We start from the raw sequence: 22,361 nt of genomic DNA, 5'->3' as shown, positions 1-22,361 counted from the left end.
AAAAAGTCTTAATTTATTTACATACAGTACAAACCTATGGGACTCACAAAAGCCATGCTCAAGAGGGCCAGAGAAACAACTCAGTGATTCTAGCTATACCTTGGAGTGGGATTGAGGAAATATACCCACAAATATGCATATTTCTGTTTGAACACTGCGTTGCTGCAAATCTATATATATTTCTCATTTATGTACCATTTTCTTTTCTTTTTCTTTTAAAGGAGAAGGTGGATATAAATTACGTCTTGAATTTAATCTCTCTCCCCCCCTTCCACCAACCCCCATGAAAGATCCTTACTCATTCTGGAATCTCAGTTCAAGGGGAGTTTTAGTAGTTGGTATAACCATGAATGCAGCATTCTTAACCACAATCTGTGCTGCATTAAAAGTGGTTTTGATTACTTTGCTGGATATGAGTTATTTAGACAGCCTGGAAAAGTTCAGGAAAGGTCATGCTTCCTAAATTTCCTTACAGCAGTTAGATGTTTTAACTGAAAAGAAAAGCTGGTTGCGGCTGCCAGCGGCGTGCCAAGCCACCAGCCGATTTGGGGACCGCCTCAAAAGAGAACGTCTCAGAGAATTCATGCAGAAGACTGAAATAACCAATCTAAGAAAACGACAAACGACACTAGGAGTGGGATGACAACTTACCACTTCCGCTCACATCCAGCACAGCATCTAAGTTGTCTGGAACTCCATTCCAAGCATCTGCAATTAACTTAGGGAAGCCAGGGTCCATTTTCTTCTTTACTTCATTGTACCTGCAAAATAATGTGGATGATTTTTCAATAGTTACACCAAATAGCTAAGGACATATAATGCTGGCTTCTACAGAACTGTTCTTCAGCCTTGGATCCCCAGATGTTGTTGGACTACAACTCCCATCATCCCCAGACAGCATGGTCAATGGTCAGAGATGAGAGGAGTTTTAGTTCCTCAACATCTGGGGACCCAAGGTTGAAGAACACTGTTCTACAGACTCCATTTGTACTGCTGCCAGTCAGAATAGGATATAGAGGGCCAGAAGACAAGACAATCATCTGTTCACAAATTTGTGGCATAGCAGGGGGCTTCATATGAGCCTGTAGTATCACTGAAGATAGCAGAGAAACCAGTTTGTGCCAGAGAAAGTTTGAGGACTGCAATGCTAGGGTGTGCCCATTAATTTAAATACACGGTGGATTGCATCCTTAATCAGTAGTAGAAATGTTTAATGTATCGTTTTATCGTGTACGTTGCCCAGAGTGGCTGGTCAACCAGCCAGATGGGCGACTAATAAATTTAATAATACATTGAATAATAAATAAATAAAAAATAGTAAACACCCATAGCTAAAAACAAGTATGATGATGATGATGTATTTATTAAATTTATATCTCTCCCTTTCTCCCAAAGGGAGCCTAGGGTAGCACAACAATGAAACAGTATATGTCAATAAACCAGACCCCTCTTCCCCTTATAGAGGTACAATTCCAGAGTGGTTAACAATCAGACCCTCTTCCCAGGGAATTCTGGGAATTATAGCTCTGTAAGGTGAATTAGGGGAATGGGGAAAAGAGTGTCAATGCTATGGGCCTTCCAGCTTGTGCTCAGCCTGTTGAAACCATAAGCCACCACTAGTGACCTCCATCCCAAAATATGTGCTAAGGTCCCTGAAATCTCTCACTGCTTGGTGAATGGGTGTGTGTGTAAAAATGTGTCCCCTCTATACTAGTCTTAGCCAGTAATCTAACTGCTGTAGTTTGAACTAACTGGAATTTGTTAGAAGTCTTCAAAGACAGTCCCATTACAAAGCAATATAGCAGCCTAAACTAAGGGTGTGCACCAGCCACAAAATTCAGCTTAGATATGTATCTGTCACTTCAGGGAGAAGCAAGATCTGGTCCAAGTCTGTGGTCTGTCCAATTTGACTCATGTTTCACATCTAAACAGTGTAGTTAAAAATGAAGCTGCTTCCCACTTTTCACTAATAAGGGGAATTTAAAAAAATGGCTATAACTTATTTCCCCTTTTGATAGCTGTGGACGAAATGGGCAGGCATAGCAGGTACTCTAAAGCAGATCTAGGACACATCCACACCAGACATTTATTCCACTTTAAACAGTCATGTCTTCCCTCCAAGAATCCTAGAAGTGTTATTTGTGAAGGGTGCTGAGCATTGTTAAGCGACTCCTATTCCCCTGACAGAGCTCCTACAGCCAGAGTGGTTTAACAGTCAGCCCCTCTTCCCAGAGAATTCTCGGAACTGGAGCTCTATGAGTGGAATAATGGTCTCCTAAAAACTCTCAGTACTCTTCTCAAACTACGCTTTCCAGGATTCTTTGGGGGAAACCATGACTGTTTAATATGGAATAAATGACTGGTGTGGATCTGGCCTTGGTCTGCCAAAGTATAGTCAAATCCGTCTTGATTTTTAGAAGGAAATGTCCCTTTTCCTTTTTCATTTTGGGGAAAACTTGGGTGAAATTTTCAGCCATGGCCCCTCCTTCTGAAGGCATGAACCCTACCAAATTTCAGAATAGCTTCAGTGGTTTTCCTGCAACAGCAGTTTGGGGTGTGTAAAAAACAAAAACAGACAAAAGGAATAAATTAATCTCCCATGGTGTTTTGTGGGCAATTGGCATGAAAAGTGCAGATGTGAAAAAGGTGCCCCTTGGTAACAAATCTACCAAACTGCAGACAAATAATTTCAGTGGCTTTTCTGCCACCCACCCTTAAAGTTGATTTTTTTTAAAGGAGGGGGGAGTAAAAGGCATTTATTTCATTCCACGTGGTTTTGTTTATTTTTATTTATCCAGTCATGGTAAATCTTTCCCCTCTGATTGAATATGATAGTATCAGTGGGGGGGGGGGAAAGCTCTGCCCTCCATCTCTTCCCCACATAAGAACATAAGAAGATCCTGCTGAATCAGGCTAAAGGCCCATCTAGTCCAGGGTCTTGTTCTCACACTGACCAATCAGATGCCTATGGGAAGCCCACAAATGGGACTTGAGTGCAATAGAGCTCTCCCCACTTGTGATTCCCAGGAACTGGTATTCAGAGACACGTAGCCTCCGACAGGGGAGGTAGAACATATTTTCCCAATGCATTGTAAGCTGCCCTTCTAAAAAGCTCCAGTCTTCCCACAGCCCAACCTGGCATTTTCCTTATGTAGAGATACAGTGTCCCCCCCCACACGTTGGCATGATGCAATATCATATACATTTTATTCAGTGTGTCGTTTTACATCCAAGTCATGAAGCACCATCAGGTGCTCTGTGTGGTTCCAAATCTGACCTGCTGTGCACATCATGGGAACTCCATCAAGGCACAGATCCCCACAAATCACCCCCACTTCGATTTGGGATTTATTTATTTATTATTTTATTTATATCCCACTCTTCCTCCAAGCAGGAGCCCAGGGCGGCAAAGCATTCGTGCAAAGCAGCTGCAAACATATCTCTACTCTGAACTGCTTCTTAGTCTCCCGCAATTGAGATGGACTCAAGTCTTCTCCAAAGAAAAATAAGTGCTCTGAAACCTGAATCTTAATAGGGAATAAGTACAGGTTGCAATCTGAAAAGCAGTGACACATTACCTCCAAAATTTGTCCCCTGCAAAAATGTAGGTCTTTTTGTTTTTGCTCCAGTTAAAAGCTGCATTGACACTTTGCACATCAGGAGGTAACCCCAGACTGGTGAGTCTCTTTGGATAACCTCTTTCCAAAGTGCTAGCTGAATAAACCCAGTATTCATTTCCTATGGAAACAAAAGCATCAAGTTATAATGATCTCACTTACAAATGAGGTTAGCAGGAAGGAGAAAAGGTTACCTCCATCAGAGGTTCTCAGCTAAAGGGGGGGATAAGCAGAGATGAGACAAAAGTACATTTCAGAACTTTTTCAGCTCAAATGTCGGGGCTCAGAATGTGTTTGTGGGTGAGATAGAGGACTGCTAGACAGTCACTATTTTGCAGGTGTGATATACAATCACATACCGGCAAATTCACGTTGCTCAATTAAAATGGATTTGGTACTCCTGCGCAACAAACCTGCTTTCTGAAAAATGGGACTTTGTGCAGTAAGAAAAATGATGGGGGGAATTCACTGGAAAGCACTGGATAACATTGGCTTGACATTGCATCATACAAGCTCCTTGCAAACCTTGTGCAAAGAAAGCAGGATGAAAGCTCAATAATCAGGTCATCTGGAAACAACCATAGTTAGCCTACAAGAGAGAAAGATTTAGCCTGCACACACATCATACATTTAAAGCATATTTAAAGCACATGGCTTCCCCCAAAGCATTCTGGGAAACTGTTGTTTGTTCAGGGTTCTGGGAATTGTAAACTGGGAATGAGGTAAACTACAGTTCCCAGGATGCTTTGGGGGAAGCTATGTGTTTTAAATATATGGTGTGTATGCAGCCTTAGCATAGCCCTTTCCCTGAGAGTGAGCCCTGTCTAGTTTGACTCATTGTAACCCTCAAACAGAAGCAATGGAAAGGCTTCTGTATGCCAGAAAGTTTATATACGTGCATCTTTTTATAAAAAAAAGTCTGATTAGTTTTAAACCAGTCCATCCATCTTTTTTAAAAATTGGGCAGAGGCACGTCATGTGGTTATGATTCACTTGGGATTGGAACTGTGGGGGGTTTTTGTCTGACAATATTTAGAACACACAGATTTGCTTACTGAGTGCTTAGCAATTTTCATTGTTTAAGATTTTTCATATAGTGGGCTAATTGAATTTCTTTGGCAAACAGTATTTAAACCCTCCTTCTTCCTATGGTCTCTGGAGAGTGGGGCTATAATGCTTGGACACAGACAAATGAGGTGTTTTGGCTATATCCAGTTTATCATAGAATCCAGACTCTACGGCCATTGAGCCATATGGAATTCATTATCGGGCTTTCCCCTTCCCTTTCAAGAAATCGCCCAGCATCTTCTAGGCATACCATTTCCCTCCCCCACCCCACCTCACTTTTCTTTCTTTAGCATGCCTGCAGATGTTTAGTCATTCTGCAATGGATAACAACACACTTTCCCCCCTTTTCTTTCCTGTTTTGCTGCCTCAGTTATTCAAAACATTGAAAACAACCTCCCAGCTCAGATGAGCCAACACAGCTGCAGCAGATATATCTATCTATATATATTAGATAGATTAGATAGATTAGATTAGGATAGATTAGATTAGGATAGATTAGGATAGATTAGGATAGATAGATAGATAGATAGATAGATAGATAGATAGATAGATAGATAGATAGATAGATAGATAGATAGATAGATAGATAGGTAGATAGATCAGAGCTTGGAAAATTTACTTTTTTTGAACTACAACTCCCATCAGCCCCAGCCAGCATGGCCACTGGATTGGGCTGATGGGAGTTGTAGTTCAAAAAAGTAACTTTTCCAAGCTCCAATAGAGATATAGATATAGATTCAAATCCTCACCCAGCCATGAAGCTCACTGGGTGACCTTGGGCCAGTCACTGCCTCTCAGCCTCAGAGGAAGGCAATGGTAAACCACCTCTGAATACTGCTTACCATGAAAACCCCATTCATAGTCACCGTAAGTTGGAATCGACTTGAAGGCAGTCCATTTCCATTTCATAGATATAGATATAGATAAAACTATAGGCACATAATATTGTTGTGCGCCACCCTAATCTCTGAGCGTTGTGAGACTTCCAGCGGTTCCTGTGGTTGCCCAGGGTTTGGCTTCCTTGGAAAGAAAGCCAGCAGAGACTAGGGTGTCTTTATGATATGTGGTTTATTTACACACATTCACAGCCTGAGAATAAGATGGAGGGGTTCAAAGCATTAGCAGTCCAGAAGATCTTGCTTTTCCATCAGGCTTTTAGGAGGCATCCTGAAGCCATCATGCAGCAAGCACACCTTTCTGCATGTCTCCAATTCCCAGCCTTTCCTCCGACTAGCTAAAAAACACAAGCTTCTCTTTGGCCCCAGGAAGGGAGGGGCTCTCCTGAAGAGTTTCAGTAACAACAGGATCTCCCTGGCCCATTTGCCAGTTAAAGAGCACTCGACAGACCCATTAGCCCACCTGGCCACTCTGTTAGATTAACAAAGGAGACTGATCATCTGACCAGCGGCGCAGGCTTCTCAGCTGCAGAGCCCACCTCCAGGTGCAGGGTTCCAAATCAGAGGCTGAAAGGGGACACAACCCCCAAACCCATAACAATATAAATAACCAAGAGGCAATGCAGTTTCTCTCTGGTTGTGAACACACTAGTCACCAGAGCAAAGTGTTTCCATTAGCCATGCCTGGAGTGGGAGTAGGTTGATCTGCTAATCAATTGCAAAATCTCTTTGAAGTTAATGTCCCCCCCAAAATAATGCACTCAAGCTGCTCCCACCAGGAAAAACGGGCGGGGTTTGACTAGCGTCATGTGCCCCTGTTTTCAGAAGGGAGAGGTGGAGATGCACTGGAACGGGCAGAACAGTGAGTGTGTTTCAACCTTCTCCCCCCCCCGCTTTCATTGTGCTCTCAGGCAGCACAGCTGTTGCATTAGATATTTGAAAGAGAGGGCATGCTTTGGGTTTTTTTGGCAAGTAACAAATGAATAATGCTCAACTCTTTTCAAACCCTGGTCCTTCAGAGGTGGCCCATATCAAGCTTCCCACCTTCAAATATTCAAAGCATGGACATGCATTGGGAACCGGTACAGTCAGGGCCAGTGCTATCAATTAGGCCAACTAGGCAGCTGCCTGGGGCGCAGACCTCAGAGGGGCGCAGTACTGACCTTTGAGGGGCACCGTTTTATACAGATTAGTTTTTTTAAACTCTTGGAAAAAATGCAACTAAAATAAATTGAGCAGCTTCAAGTTTTGTGCTTTTCATTTTTTCTACAAGACATCTGTTTTTGAAAATTGAAGTTAACAATTTTTTGGGTGTGTGTGTGCAAGCAGTTAGCCTTGCCTAGGGCGCAAAATAGCCTGGCACCGGCACTGGCGTACAGTATCAGTATAACATACGCCAACCGTGTGCCCTCAACAAGCATCAGAGCATCCACATTCTGCACTAGATGGAATGCCTAAATTGTCTTTAAAGGCAGCCCCAGGTAGGACATATTACAGTGCATTGCCAAGTGCATTGTCACTACCCTCCTACTCCACTCTGCAGCTCTTAGTGATAGCTGCTAACACCATAATCCTGACTGCCATGTTTTTTATTCCACAAATTTTGGTAAGACTGGGAATGTCTCCTGTCCGAAACCTTGGAGAGCCAACTGTCAGTCAGTGTTGTCAGTACTGGGTGACACGGACCAATGTTCTGGCCGGGTATAAAGCACCACCCCAAGTTCCTATGTGAAAAGCAGATCTATAGGACAGATGAAATCCTCCAGGAAACTGGGTATATTGCACATTGGACTGTCTCAGAAGTTTGGGATCCTTTTCACATTATCCTAACAGCAGGACAGGAGCTCCTGCAGCATAATGTGAAAAGTCTAGCCAAAGGGCCAGTCCTACCATTAGGTACAGTGAGGTGGCTGCCACATGCCTCTGATATGACTGAAGTGAAAGGACAGCCAATGGTTCATTTAATTTTTTTATTTAATTTTTAAAATTCTATTTAATATTAATTTTAATTTTTAATATTTTTAATATTTAATTGTTTATTCTTATTGTATTTTTACTCACAGGGAGAAGCACTTGTAGGGTTTTCTATTTAATAATAGATTAAATAGAAAACAACTAGAGCACTTTTCCCCCCCAAACTTGGGTCCCCAGATGTTGTCGGCCTACAACTCCCATCATCCTTGGCCATTTGCTCAGTTGGCTGGGGCTGATGGGAGTTGTAGTCCGACAACATCTGGGGACCCAAGGCTGAAGAACAGTGAACCAGGGGCATGGCAGGGGAGGGTTCCAACTCAGGACTGTGATGGCAGGAAAGGATTAAATCTCCCCTTCTCAACACTGGTCTGAATTCTCCCTCCCACCCCCACACCTGCTATTTACTTCTTAAAAGGCCATTCATGCATTTCCAAATTGCACAAGTTGTGTCATGTCTGGTTTGTCCCTCAGCCAGGGTGGCTAACATGTAGCCCTCCAGATGTTGCTGAATTACAGCTTCCATAAGCCCACACTAGCAGGGTCAATGGCCAGGAATAATGGGACTGCAGTACAGCAAGGATCTAGAGGGCCACAGGTTAGCCATCCCTGCCCTAAGTTTAGAAAGGGAAATTAAAAGATGAAATGCCACACTTTTGCAAAGTGTGTTTACTCCTCCCGTCCAACACTACCTGAAAAAAAGACTGCCTTCTCTTCTTGAGGAGCCTCGTAGACAGCGTCAATTTTTTCTGGCACCTCTGGCCAGAATGTAGCAACCAGCAAAGGACCAGTTAGCCTGTCTCGTTGGTTTGCTGTCCTCCAGATGAATCTAGGCAGGAAAATCGCAGAGGGTTTACAAAGAGCTGATTCATTGGCACATCTGTTTCTCATTACTGCTGGCAAAGGTCCATGCACACACACGTGTGTGTGTGTGTGTCCACCAGCAACACAAACATATATTTATTAGCATATTCAAGTTTACATTTTAACAAAAATGTATAAAAATTTGGTGATCATTTCTTTGCGTTGGGTGGTATTGCTGTCCCTCAAGCCTTCATGCACCATGCACAGCCGTTAACTTTTTATAACAAGTTCTCCAGTGTATACATTAACAAAACAGAACAGAACAAAAAATGTATTTGGTGCTTCAATTATCCCAGCTAAAAACCCCATTTACAAGGTCCTTAAACTCTTTCAGCCATCCCCATCGCTGCACACTGAACAGATGGATGCGCATTTAGCAAATGCCAACATTTGTACCGGGCACATTACTCTGGATGGTTATGATTGTAGCAACTAAAAAGATCAAATCTAATGATCATCTATCAAACAGCTTGGCTGTAAATGAAACCTGGAGCATTAAAACCATTCATCAGAGGAATAAAAGGGATAATTTAGGAGCTGTTTTATGTATGGGCAGTATCTTCTTCCAATTTATAAGCATTACAAAAACTGCAGTTTGATTTCAGTGGTGGGGCTTGAAGTGGGGGGGCACAGTATGCTAAACAAAGGCACTATTGATAATTTTTCCTTCCCCCTCCCACTTTCCCCCACTAACCTCTGTTTGATGAGCAGTCCATTTTGCTCAAAGGACGCACACACATGCAGACAAACTTGCACCAGCTGGCCAATTTCACAAGCAACAAGTTTGCTGAATCCTCTCTAATAAGACGAGGCTCCAATTTGCTGAATGTCAAGCATTGTCAATTGCCTGCTTACATTAGGGCCCTTTCCACTGGTATGATCCAATTTTGCATTTTATTGGAAGGGGGCTGGATCTCAGGAGGAGCGAAAAAAGAACATTGTTGCAGCCTGTAACTGGAACATTACCTCCGCTGGAATTCCCAGCGCATTATGTGTAAAGTATGATCTCCTTGGCAGAGCTTGGAAAAGTTACTTTTTTGAACTACAACTCCCATCAGCCCCAGCTAGCATGGCCACTGGATTGGGCTGATGGGAGTTGTAGTTCAAAAAAAGTAACTTTTCCAAGCTCTGCTCCTTGGCACACATCCGCTGTTGCTGTCATCATTCCAGCCAACATGGCTGCAGTATGTGCAATTAATATTATAGCCACATGGGCAGAGGTAACCACATGGGTCCTTCCTGGATTGTCATATGGTCAGAAAGGAGGCTGATGAATAAACCATGCCACTGGACCCACTTATGCAGTTGTGGTATTCATGTTCATACCAAGCTGCATGAGATACCACTATAGGTCAGTCACTGCAAGTGCGTGCAAGAAGGTAACCTATGAGATTTTCCATTGACTGAACGGGAAAAAAAAAACTTATATAGTACTCCATCTAAGGTTGTACATTTTGTTCAAAGGATCAAGAAAGCTTATATCAGCATACTAATTTCATAAGCAACGTGTTTATTGAATGCCTTATAATAAGATGAGACTGAAATTTGTAGCCTTCCAGGTGTTGTTGGATTCCAGCTCCCAGCAACCCCTGCCAGCGTGGCCACATGTGATGGACCACAGCTACCATATCCCTGATCTAAGGCCATTCTGTCTTGCTGCAGTGGAGGGAGAGATGAGACAATTGCAGAGCTCATACCCTCCTCTGTTTCTTTCCAGAGCTAGTGTTAGCAAGTTATTATTTTATTATTTATTAGGTTTATATTATTTTATTATTTATTAGATTTATTAGATTTATAGGGCAGCAAACAAAAGCACTAAAATACTCTGAAACATAATAAAAACAGACTTAGAAAAAACTTAGAAAGAGCCATTTTAGTACTTTAGGAAAATGCAAGAGAACGTGAGCTGAAAATTCAACAGGAGAGAGGTTTCTGGGCACACAGCCGGCACCAACAACTATTAAGTGGCTTGGATTTTGGAAGCTCCTTTTCCTGAGCATGCCTGGACGGATGATTTGGTTTTAGTCAAAGCATCTCATGTTTCTGCACACTACATAACTGGGTCAGCTTCCAAAACTGTTGGAACAAATCTGGCCATTTAAAAAAAAATGTACACAGTTCTTATATGTCTGAAACAATACAATAACCACTGACATTTTCATCATTGCCAGTTTCATATCACTGGAACTGGGGCTTTTCTTCTTTTGGCAGTACTGCAAGCAATATTTTAACATGTTTGTTGCCATTACAAAACACAGCCAGAGAAATAAAGGATGGGATAGGAACATCAAGCTAGGGGTGGGCAAATAAATCCATGAGCATTTTAGTGCAAATTTCTCCTAATATACACGTTTTGGTATGCAACTTTGCCTAATGTACACATTTTGGCACAGCAGTTTCCCCAAATATAATGCATGTTGTATGCCATTGTCACTAATACATCCCTTTATATGGACAGTTTACCCTAGACTGTGAATTTTTGTAGACATTACTTGGCTGGAGAACTACACTGTAAAATTTGGAGAAGTGCAAATTTCAAAGGATGGGTGTGTTTCAGTTGCGTCGGAATGTGTGAATTGGGTAGGTTTGCCTTTAAATGCAAACTGAATTGAATTTCTCCCCCATCCCTAGTTCCAGACTCTTAGGACATTTGCTCTGTTTCACAGTGCCAAAGCTTGGTGATAGGCAGCCGTTGCAGAGAGTCAGGAAGTGGAAATTATGAGCCAGGGATCAAGGAACCAGAATTGCTGACCAGGGAACACTGAATAAAGCAGTTGCCGAGGCAAAGTTCCAGCCTAAACAAGAAGTCTTTGCAATCCTTCCTGGTTTGAGGGCAAAGCCATCCCAAGTCATTTTTCTACCTGGGGCAAAGGAGAAGATGGCACCCTCCACCATTTCCACAGAAAGAAGCCAACCAGACTGCCAGCTGAATTTTACTACAACACTGGTGACAGGATCACATCTTCCACAACACTGAATGTACTTTGGGGACAGGGCATGCTGTGTGGCATAGGCATACACAGATCTGGCCTCCAACACCTCATCACCACTCCCTGCCCCCCAACATATACGGTCAGAGGCGGCTGTCTCATTCTAATGATAGGGCTGGCCCTGTTAGGAGGAGACAAAGACTTCCCTGCATCTCATCAGCCCAACCAGACCAGGTGACCCAATATGGGTCTAACTATCCTTGTATACCCTGCCACCCCAAACTAGGTTCCTCAGTCTGAACAGGCTGGACATGCAGACTGTCTCACCTCACTTTCATTGTCTTCCTAACCTTGCTTCCCTGTCTGTGTTGGACCATGTTACTTGCTCCTGAACTCTCTGATCTTTATCATCTAGCCCTAGAACCTGACCACTGGGCTTCTTCAACCATGGTGCCTATCTCTGATGTTTCGCACTCTCTGTTTTGGCTTGCAGACTCATCACATGCCTGTCTCAGATTGTACCGTACATTTGACAAACTTCAGAGGAGTCCCAGCATCATCTCCAGAGCGAAGCATGGAAACCATTGTTAGCAGTGCCAACTCTGGGTTTTGGAGGGCTCTTTGGCAAGTCTCCCTATGTGAGCTGCTTCCTCAATGAGTCTGCCTTACCCCCACCACCTTTCCCTCCTCTTTCCTTCTTTTTCTCCTCTTCTGCATCATTGCTAGCACCTGCTTGCTTGCTAGGCAGAGAGCCAAGGAGAAAGTAGATAGTGTTGTCCACTGTGCTTCCTGATCACCATCTCCATTTTCTGAGCCAAAGTGAGAGGCAGAAGAACAAGCAGGTTGCAGCTGAGAAATGATCAGTCAGGTCACAAGAACAGAAGAAGAGCTCTGTTGGATCAGACCAAAGGCACATCTAGTCCAGTTGTCTGTTGACACGGTAGCCAACCAGATGCCCATGGGAAGTCTACAAGCAGAACTTGAGTGCAACATCATTCCCCCACTAGGGGGACCTCTTGTCAATGGGTTCCCTGCTGGGAGGTGCCCCCTTGGCAGTTGTCCAACCGTGATGACCCTTGACACCAACCCTGATTGTTAGACCATTTCTTCATATTTAATAATTATTCCTTATTCAATTTTCTTGGAGTTGCCTAGAGACCATACTCAGATGAGCAGCCTATACAGATTCAGCAAATCAATCAGTCATTGCTTAAGTGTACGAATAACTCCTGGCGGCAACCCTTCAGCTTCTGCTTCTGTTTCAGCATCAAAAACATGCCAATTTCTCTCACTTACCGGTCTTTGAAAAAGAAGATCTCTCCTCTGAGTTGAGCGACAGCATCAAACACAATGTCTTGGCCACATAGTTCAGGGGTGACCGGCCCAAGTGTTGGACTAGGGCCTGGCCCAACATCAGTCCAACCCCCTGTAAATGAAAGAAAGGTTGGTGATGGAATGAGTATTCCTTTGGAAACTGAGAAGTCAACAAGAGGATAAAACAATAACACTATCACTTTGTTTCCAAATATATTTCCAGTGGAACTAAAATGAAGTGCCTGAGGAACAGGGTAACAGAGTGGCAACGTGAGGCTCCATGACAGTGGGGCAGTGGAATTTGCTCTGGCTTTTACTCTGAACTTTCAAAGAGCTGTCCAAGGTGCTTAAGCACCTTGGACAGGTCCTTGAAAGCTCAGACTGAAACCAGGAGTGGATTCCATTGCCCTACTCTCATGGAGCAGCAAGCCGCCACTGGATGGAAATAGGTGGAAAGGGGTGAGGTAACCCAGGTAGCCTGCGGGGAAGGACAAGACGGCACCCTACACCCCCCCCAATTCCATCTACAGAAGCTGACCAGACTGGCAACTGAATCTTACTTCAACACTGGAATGGAGCAGCACAGTCCAGGGGAAGCACCATAGCTCAGTGGTAAGGCATCTGCCTTGCATGCAGAAGGTCCCAGGTTCAATCCCCAGCATCTCCAGGTAGGGCTTGGAATATCCACTGCCTGAAACCCTGGAGTGCTGCTGCTACTCAGCAATGTGCTAGATGGACCAATGCTCTGATTCCATATAAGGCAGCTTCCTATGTCCACTGCAATTGAGGAGCAGCAGACAGTGGAGGTTGTTCTAGTGGAGCAAGTAGGGCACTGTTCCACCAGCCTCAGCCTGCCCTTAGCCAACCGGCACCTGCCTGCTTGCCTTGCTTATAACCAGTCCAGGGGTGACCATGGCTGTCAGCTTCCTCCTCCTCCTCCTCTTCAGTCTCAGAGTTGCCCTTGTAGAACTCGGCAGAGGAGGATGGGGACAAAACTAGAATGAGTTGGCTTGGCCTGTCATTGGCTCTGGCCTCATCTATTGTTGTGCTCCCTGCCTTTCGCCCCACCAGTCCCAATGGTCACCAGCCAACACTGGCAGCAGGCTAGCTTATAGGACACAGAACAGGCAGCAGGGCACACACAGCTTTGTCCTCCAGCCCTTTGCTGCTGCTCCTTGCCCCTCAGCAGTTGCTATCTAAAGCAGCTGCCTCACTCTGCCTAATGGTAGGCCAGCCCTGAGGCAAGGAATATTCAGTCCTACTCACAATTCAATTATTCATCCAGCTAGGCTGCTCTGGACAATATTTGCTGTGGTATAGGCCAAACTGTATCAGACATGCTTTGGACAAATGGAAACATTACCATAAAGTTCCTGGATTCCTTTGACGTCATCCTGGGAAAGCCGAAAGTGCTTGGTGTAGGTATAGATGGGGGCCATGAGTGCGCCAGGATCTTCAGAATGCTCTAATCCCATGGCATGACCAAATTCATGAGCAGCAACCAAGAAAAGGCTGTATCCTGAAAGAAAACAAACTGCTTGAACATTATGCCATCTATATATTTAATTGTGAAGCCAATTTAACTATTACTTTAAAAGCTCTGACACTAAAGGGTGGGAATGATCTGGCATCAGTATATTGAAATCAGACATCCCTAGCTGTTGGCTAAGCTTTTGAGGTGCTATGGAGTGTTCATAAACATCCCAGCTGTTCTGCAGAGAAGGCTCAGCGATAGATGACATTGTATGATCTTGGTGCAAAGGAGATGGGAGTAGACACTGCTTTCACAATGTCAATAAACTGTTATGACTATCACTGCCTTTTCCAGAAATCTTCAGATGTGCGTGGAAGGTAAAGCAGGGTCATGTACACTATCCTAGCCTCTGACACACATAAACAACTTAGGCCCCAAACATCTGAGGGACACCTCCTTCCTTACGAGGCTGTCTTGGGGGTTAAGATAATTAGAGGGGGTCTTCTTTGTAGTTCCACCACCTTTGTTCAGGTTGTGGTGGCCTGGGAAAGGGCATTCTATGTGGCAGCCCCTAAGCTGTGGTGCCTCTGGCACCTTAATGATGTAGTTTTTCTGTCAAATGCAGAAGATGCACCTTTGTACCTGGTTTTTGACACTGAACCTGAGCTACATATTTTAGGGCCCACCCTGTTCTCTTGATTGTTAATCTGTTTTGTTAATATGGTATTTTAAAATTGTTGTAACTTGACCTTGGACCTCATGGTGAAATCATGATGATGATGATGATCAACTGAAGGTCAAGACAGATCCTACATACATACATCTTTAGCCATGTACAGGTTCATTCCGCATGATCAGGAACATTGAAAAAGCAGGGCTCCTAATCACATGGGAAGATGTGACACATCTGTGCATGCAGACACTGTTCCAGCCTTCAATTGAATCCCAGCTGCTTAGGATTCAGTGCCTGCCACTGTGAGTTGTGTGTTTTTTTCAACCACCCTAAACTCCTGAAAGCCCTTATGTGTGAGAATATTATGCATGTCTGGAAGTAGCATGTGAATAGTATACTCAGAAATATTGTGGGTGCGGCTCTTTGTTTGTAGATGGTGTAACAGCTTTTTGGAATTCCCCATTTATTTATCCATATGCATTGCACACTGCTCCAGGTATGCAATGCATATGGGGGAATAAATGGGGAATTCAAAAAAGCTGTTACACCATCTACAAAAAAAGAGCCACATCTGCAAATTACGCAGGTCTCCATTTGTAGCAGTCTTAATTCTAGCCTCAGCTTCTGATGTTTCCCACTGCCCCAGTGAAATATTTATTTGTGTTTTTATGGGTGGTATTCAACACTAGTCCTACTTTGATTTGACCCATTGAAGCTAAGGGACGTGACTAACTTAGATTTATTAATTTCAGTGGATCTACTCGGAGTTGGACTTAGTTGAATATCACCCTCTGGGACTAGAGCTGCCAGAAACAACAGTAATGCAAACAAACCTGTTCCTTCCCATCCACCCACTCACTTTTATTCTCACAATGACTCTGTGGGGTAGGTTAGGCTGAGAGAGTGTAACTGGTCTAAAGTTATCCAGCGAGCTTCATAGCTGAGCAGGGATTTGAACCCAGCCTGACCCTCTAACCAATATATCACACTGGCTCTCTAAGAGTTGCTCTGGATGATCTATTTATTGAACATTCATCCTGATTTGCTTGTATACAGCTTACGTGGAGGTTAGATTACATCCAGACTTTATTGAGCATTTGTGTATTGAGCATTATATGACAATGAACAGTCTTGATTTGCTTGCAGGGTGCTTATATGTCTTCCCATCAGTCCCACATTTTACATGCATTTCCTGGGACTTTCCAAACTGCAAAAAGTCTGATTTTTTTTTTTTTAGTGGAATTGATATCCTTGGGGTACAGAGCACTTTAACCTTATTTTAGTTGTACAGACCTAAAGTTCCAGTCTGTACTTAAATCCCTCCCACATAATAGTGGCAGTCTGGGGGCACCTTAAGTTTATAATAATAATAATAATAATAATAATAATAATAATAATAATAATAATAATAATAATAATAATAAATTTGTGTGTTGCCTATCTGGCAAATAGCCACTCTAGGCGACATACATTAAAATGGAATAAAATACAATAATATCAAGCAGTCATATTAGTTACAATAAAATATTGGACAGTCATCAATACCTTCATAAAACATTTACATTTACAGTATATAATAGATGACAATTCATGGAGATTAACCCATCCCAAGGATCTCAAAGGCCTGTTGAAATAGCCACGTCTTCAGGGCCTTGCGGAATACATCCAGGGAAGGGGCATGTCGAAGATCAAATGGGAGGGAGTTCCAGAGAGTGGGGGCCACCACAGAAAAAGCCCTCTCCCTAGTGCCCACCAACCTAGCTATTTTGGTTGGTGGGATTGAGAGAAGGCCTTGCATGGCTGATCTGGTCGGGCGGCATAATTGGTGGCAGTGGAGGTGCTCTTTCAGGTAAACTGGGCCGAAACTGTACAGGGTTTTAAAGGTTAATACCAACACCTTGAATCGGGCCCGGAAAACAACCGGCAACCAGTGTAGATTATCTCTTTCACAAAGAGGCAGAGCTAAGGTTAGATACGACATGCACTTTGAGAGCACTCACTCAGTGGAGAAGGACCCTAGCTCAGTGGTAGAACATCTGCTGTGCATGCAGAGGATCCTAGGTTCAATTCCTGGTATGTCCAGGTTGGGCAGGGAGAGACTCCTTGTCTGAAATCCTAGAGAGTTGCTGCCTGTCAGTGTAGACAATACTGAACTAGATGGATCAATGGTCTGACACAGTATAAGGCAGCTTCCTATGTTATCTTCACAGGTCATCTGGGTTACCAACTCTTAGGAAATTTAATGAGACAGAAAGATTTGCTCGTCTCCCTATTGCGCAGTTGACTCATTTGTGTGTTTGGCTGTTTTTTGTTTTGTTTTGCAATGTAGCCTACAAACGTTGATGTTCTAAATAATATTTCTGAGACTTGAGGAAGTGTCTAAGTGAGATGTTTTGATTCACCAAGGACAAATTTAACCACAATCTGGACCTTCAGTATGTTTTGCAAGACTTTCCAAAATGACAAAATTTATAAGGGGAGGGAGGGTTGTACCCACAGCAAAATGGCTGCCCCCAGCAGTGAAACATGAGGATAGCCATGTTGTGTACGTGTAACAGAGAGGCATATAATTACACAGGAAGTGATGCGTAGTCACCTTTTAAAAAAAGGATTTTTATCTGGTATGGTTGAGGTGCCACATTCTGAAGCTGCTCCAGGTAGGTTTACACTGTTAATAATGGGGGGGGGATACAGAACAGCCTTTGGTGCACCTCATAAATAATCCTTTATCTGTTTGATTTTATGTTTTGGTGTCTGTTTTTATGTGCATATTTTTTTAAGGATTTCCCCAGAATTATCCTAAAAAAAATCTACAGAGAAACAGGGTGGGATGTACTCCATAGGCCGAAGCAGGATCGGATGGACTAGGATAGGTTCATCCATCACTATTTCCTGGTTTATCTGCAAATAATGAACTTGTACCAGCTCCTCCTTCTCACACATTCCCAACTGAATGGTGGAGGAGATTGAGGCATGCTCACCCCCTTCCCAATTTCAGGGTTCTACATTGTGCCAGGAGCCTCTGCACATAGATCAGGCTTCCTGCTTGCAGAAGATCAGAAATAAAGCAAGTCTCATGCAGCAGCTTCCTTTTTTACAATACAGTTTGATGGTGAAATGGGACAGAACAACCTCCTGTGAAACTGGCAGACTGGAAATTAGGGATGGATGAATATGTCAATTTCGGTTTCTCTCTCATCATTTTCCCAGTCTTAAGTTAACTTTCCCACATTTCCAAATAAGTTTGCTTTCTTTTTTGTAATTAAGAGAAGTCCTCATGAAAATTCTGCAATTCTGAAAATTGTGTGCAATTCTGCCTAATATACACTTTCCCCCCAAAGCAATTTCCCCTAATATAATGCATTTTTGTATGTTATTTTCATGAACACATGCATATTTAAGTACACTTGACTCTAGCATTTGCATTTAGTATACATTACCAGACTGGAGAACTGCATTGTAAAATTCAGAGAAGTGAGAATTTTAAAGGGTGTCTGTGTTTCTGTTTTCAGATTATTTCAGAAAACATAAATTAGGTAAGTTTGCTGTAAAACGTGAACAGAATCAAATTTGTCCCCCATCCACAGTAGAAACAGAATGACATGTTCATCACTAATTCCCATCCTACCTTGGAGAATTGGAGTAAGTATGCATATTTATATATTGTAACAAGATTTATATACTGCTTGGTTGTAGTAAAACCTCAAAGCAGTTTACAATAAAATAAAACAAAACATTAAGATTATCAATAAAGGACAGTTTAAAACAGGTATTTAAAACATTGAAAAACTAGTTAAAACGAACAATTAGCCAAAAACTGATTAAAATACATATAACTTCTACATGTCTGGATAGACATCCCTAAACAAAAGTGTTTTAAGCAGGTGCCAGAAAGAGTACAGTGAAGGTGCCTGCCTGATGTCAATAGGCGGGGAGTTCTAAAGTGTGATGCTGCCACACTGATTTCTTACAAGTGAAGAACAAGCATTATGTGGCACTTGTAAGAATGCCAGTTCTGCAGGCCGAAGCGGATGAGTGGACATGTATGAGCAAACAAACTACCTTGGTCTGGACAAAATCCCCACTTGCGGTCTTCATCATAGTTGCTAGTTGAGGAGCACCACATCTTCCCATCCTGACGCCCAGAACTGGTACAGGAATCATACTTATTCCCAAGGAATATGAAAGGAAAAACACAGGGTGCTCCTTCAGAGTTTCCACCAACTGTTGACATTGCTGCAAGGAAGAATGTGCAAAAAGAATAATGAGCAGGGATCTGTTGAATTCTTCCTCTCATTCAGTTCCTTCACGATCTTGTGGATTCATTCATTCTGCCCTTCATTCCACTGTCTTGGAATTCAGGTTGAACCAGGAGAATTTCCAAAATTAATTCCAAAACTGGAGCATGCCCAGTTTATTTTAGTGTTTGGTTCCTCTAGTTCATCTGCATCTTCTTTTTTTAACTTTTTGAATCAGGGGTAAAGAACCTACGGCCTTCCAGATGTTGCTAGACTCCAGGTGCTATCAGTCCCAGCCAACTTGGCCAATGATAGGGATGATGGAAGTTGGAGTCCAGCATCACCTTGGGAGGGGGGGAAAACTCCCCACCCCTTTTGCACATTGCAGGTCTGCTTGCAAATGTTGATAAAACACTTCAAAAGAGCAATCTTTCTATTTATATATCACAGCCACATTTTCAAATGTGAAGGTCTGTGATACAACAAATACAGACAAGTACTGGCTGGCTGAGGGAAGGGTCCAAATTGTAACACAACGCTGAGGAGGCACAGTAACTGTGCAGAAAACAGACTCACCAATGTCCTGGTTTGAGTTTGTTTAGCATTATGCAAACCAACCCGCTTAAATCAAAAGCATTCCGCCCTCCCTTATCATCTGCCAGAATGACTGCAATGAGGAAATCAAACATAACTACTTCCTCTTTAACACTAACCATGGTTTCTCATTATGGTTTATTAACAAGCCAGGATTATTTACAGATTAATACTGGTCTGTTTCAATAAAGCATTGTTTAAACATTTCCCCTCTCTCTTTTCAGTATTATTGCACAGATGGTCCCAGGCTATGGTCTGAAGGCACATGAGGCCACCACCTTGCTAAAGCTAAGCAGGTCTGGGTCAGGTCCATGCCTGAATGGGAGATCACCTAGGAACCACATGTATGTCACCTTGGGTATCTTGATGAAAGAAAGGCAGGATATAAATGGAATAAAATAAAGTAAATGATAAAAAAATTGTCATAGCAGTTAGATTGCTTTCACTCAGATGAACATACACATACAATAGCAAAGTGACTGTACCTGTCTCTGGACAAAATCCAAATTTCTTATCTCGGTCATAATCTTCAGTGGTTCCACACCATCTGTATCCGTCTTGTCTTCCTTCTGTGGTACAGCTGTCATAGGTGCTGCCTTGAAATTTGAAGGGGAACTTGCATGGCTGCCCTTCAGAGTTTCCACCCATAGTGAAAAGTGCTGTGGAACAAGGAGCCATACATTTCAGACATTTGGAAAATATCATTTGTGCCATAATCTACTGCACATACAGCTATGTAATTGGATGCTAGCTCAATGGTAGCGTACTTGCCTTGCATGCAGAGGATCCCAGGTTCAGTCTCTGGCATTTCCAGGTAGGGCCAGGAAAGGATTCTGTCTGAAACTCCAGAGAGATACTGCCAGTTGGGCTGTAGCTTGCACTGACTGGCAGTGGCTCTCCAAGGTTTCAGGCAGGAGCTTTTGCTACCTGGAGACACCAGGGAGAAGACCTGGGACCTTCTCCAAGCAGGGCTGATGCACTAAACTGTAGATCAGGAGACACCAATCTTTTAAGACCCATTTAGATTTTTGAGGAACTGCTGTGGCCATCACTCCTTCGGGTCACTTTTCTCCTTCAGATCCACTCTTCCCAGAGAGAAAGAAAAAGAGAAAGTGCACTTGGAGAAACACATTTTTCCCCCAAGGGATCTGTGTAAAAGTCAGATCCACAGCTTTTCTGAGAGTTGAAAAGCACATAGAGCAGAAAGAGGAAGTGGGAAAGAAAGTCACTCTTTCAACTTCCTCCTTCATCTCAATGTGTTTTTCAAGCGAAAAAAGGTAACTACCCTCACACCTCATGGCCAGTGAAGGAGGGCTCAGAGAGTTTGTGGGCACCAAGGGAAGACATCGAGGGCACCACTGAGCCCACAGTGGCCACACGTTGGCGACCTCTGCTGTAGACAGTCCCACGATAGATGGGCCAATGGTCTGCCTCAGTTTAAGATAGCATCATGTGAACATACATAAGTGTGTCCACAATGTACATGTCAACTTTGTCTCATTTTGAACATTTAAAATTTGATGTGTGTTTTACAAGCAAAACAAAATGCACTTTTCAGATGGAAACTCTTTCGCCAAAAGATGAGCATTGAAACCAGCGGTAATCCATTACTAAAAATGTGGATTTAATTTACAGGGGCCAGCAGGAAAGAGGAAAGATCAAGACAATCTCCACAAAAGGTGCCAGCAATAGTAAACCCCCTCTGAATACCGCTTACTGTGAAAACCCTATTCATAGGGTCGCCATAAGTCGGAATCAATTTGAAGGCAGTCCATTTCCATTTCCAACTCTTATTTGCCATGTAACACTTCCCCTCCAAGGGCTGCATTGTTCAATTGATTAATCAGTGAAATTAAAAGTCTTCTGTTCCATAGTATAGTAGAGTTCTAATTTAACTGATTAATCAATCTTAACTAGTTAATTGATCTTCGCAGCATTTAAGCTAGCGCTTCCCTCGATCCATCCTTTTTTTACCGTAATTAGAGGAGGGGTGGGGAACCTTTTTAAGTCCAAGTGTTGTATTTCTTCATTGTAACCTTCTAGGGACTACATCATAGTGATGGCCGGGCCAGAGGCAAGAGTGGGTGGAACAACTGATGTGACTCTTTCCTTTATACATTCCAGATAGGCCAAAGCCAGAGGTTACTGCTCTCCACTTCACATGTCTCCATCCTCTGTCAAGGCACAGTTCAAGGATGCATTCCAGGAAGGCAAAAGCACTCAAGGAGGGATGCAATATATTAAGGAATGGGTGTGGCCCATTAGGGCCATGTAGAGAGGCCTGGAAGGTCACATTTGGTGTTGCGACTGAGATAATAAACAGTGGACAAGGACTGTAACTCAGTGGCAGAGTATCTGCTTTGCATGCAGAAGGTCCCAGGTTCAATCCCTGGTATCTCCAGGAAGATGTCCCATGCAACCTTGCTAAGATCCTCTATTGTCCCACATGGGGAAGGGCCATAGTTTTGGTGGAAGGCTCTAGCACAGTGGTGGAGCAACTGCCCAGGTTCAGTCCCCGGCATCTCCAGGTAGTGCTTTGAGAGCCCTCTGCCTGAAACCCGGTACTCCCACTGCCATTTAGTGTAGACAGTACTGAGCTAGATAGACCAATAGGCCTGACTCAGTATAAGGCAGCTTCCTGTGTTCCTAAAGGGTTGTACCTGATGTTACTTCTGCTCTGAGTAGGTCCAATGAAATTAATCAACATTAATAACTTCAGTCA

The 22,361-nt window shown here is 43.1% G+C and overlaps 1 protein-coding gene across 1 annotated transcript in view; it reads right to left on the bottom strand.

The window, feature by feature from the left end:
* Positions 1–22,361, bottom strand: part of MMP2 (matrix metallopeptidase 2) — a 47,953-nt gene that overhangs the window by 2,505 nt on the left and 23,087 nt on the right. The window contains exons 6-12 of the mRNA XM_061594020.1: positions 20,125–20,298; positions 18,870–19,043; positions 14,024–14,179; positions 12,643–12,772; positions 8,245–8,381; positions 3,579–3,738; positions 652–761 (exon numbers count right to left, since the gene is read on the bottom strand). Of these exons, the coding sequence (XP_061450004.1) occupies positions 652–761; positions 3,579–3,738; positions 8,245–8,381; positions 12,643–12,772; positions 14,024–14,179; positions 18,870–19,043; positions 20,125–20,298 (1,041 nt within the window). The remainder of the gene's footprint in view (positions 1–651; positions 762–3,578; positions 3,739–8,244; positions 8,382–12,642; positions 12,773–14,023; positions 14,180–18,869; positions 19,044–20,124; positions 20,299–22,361) is intronic.

This window comes from Rhineura floridana, chromosome 13 (assembly GCF_030035675.1).
Source record: "Rhineura floridana isolate rRhiFlo1 chromosome 13, rRhiFlo1.hap2, whole genome shotgun sequence".
Taxonomy (NCBI): Eukaryota; Metazoa; Chordata; class Lepidosauria; order Squamata; family Rhineuridae; genus Rhineura; species Rhineura floridana.
This window is presented reverse-complemented; position numbering and strand designations above follow the sequence as displayed.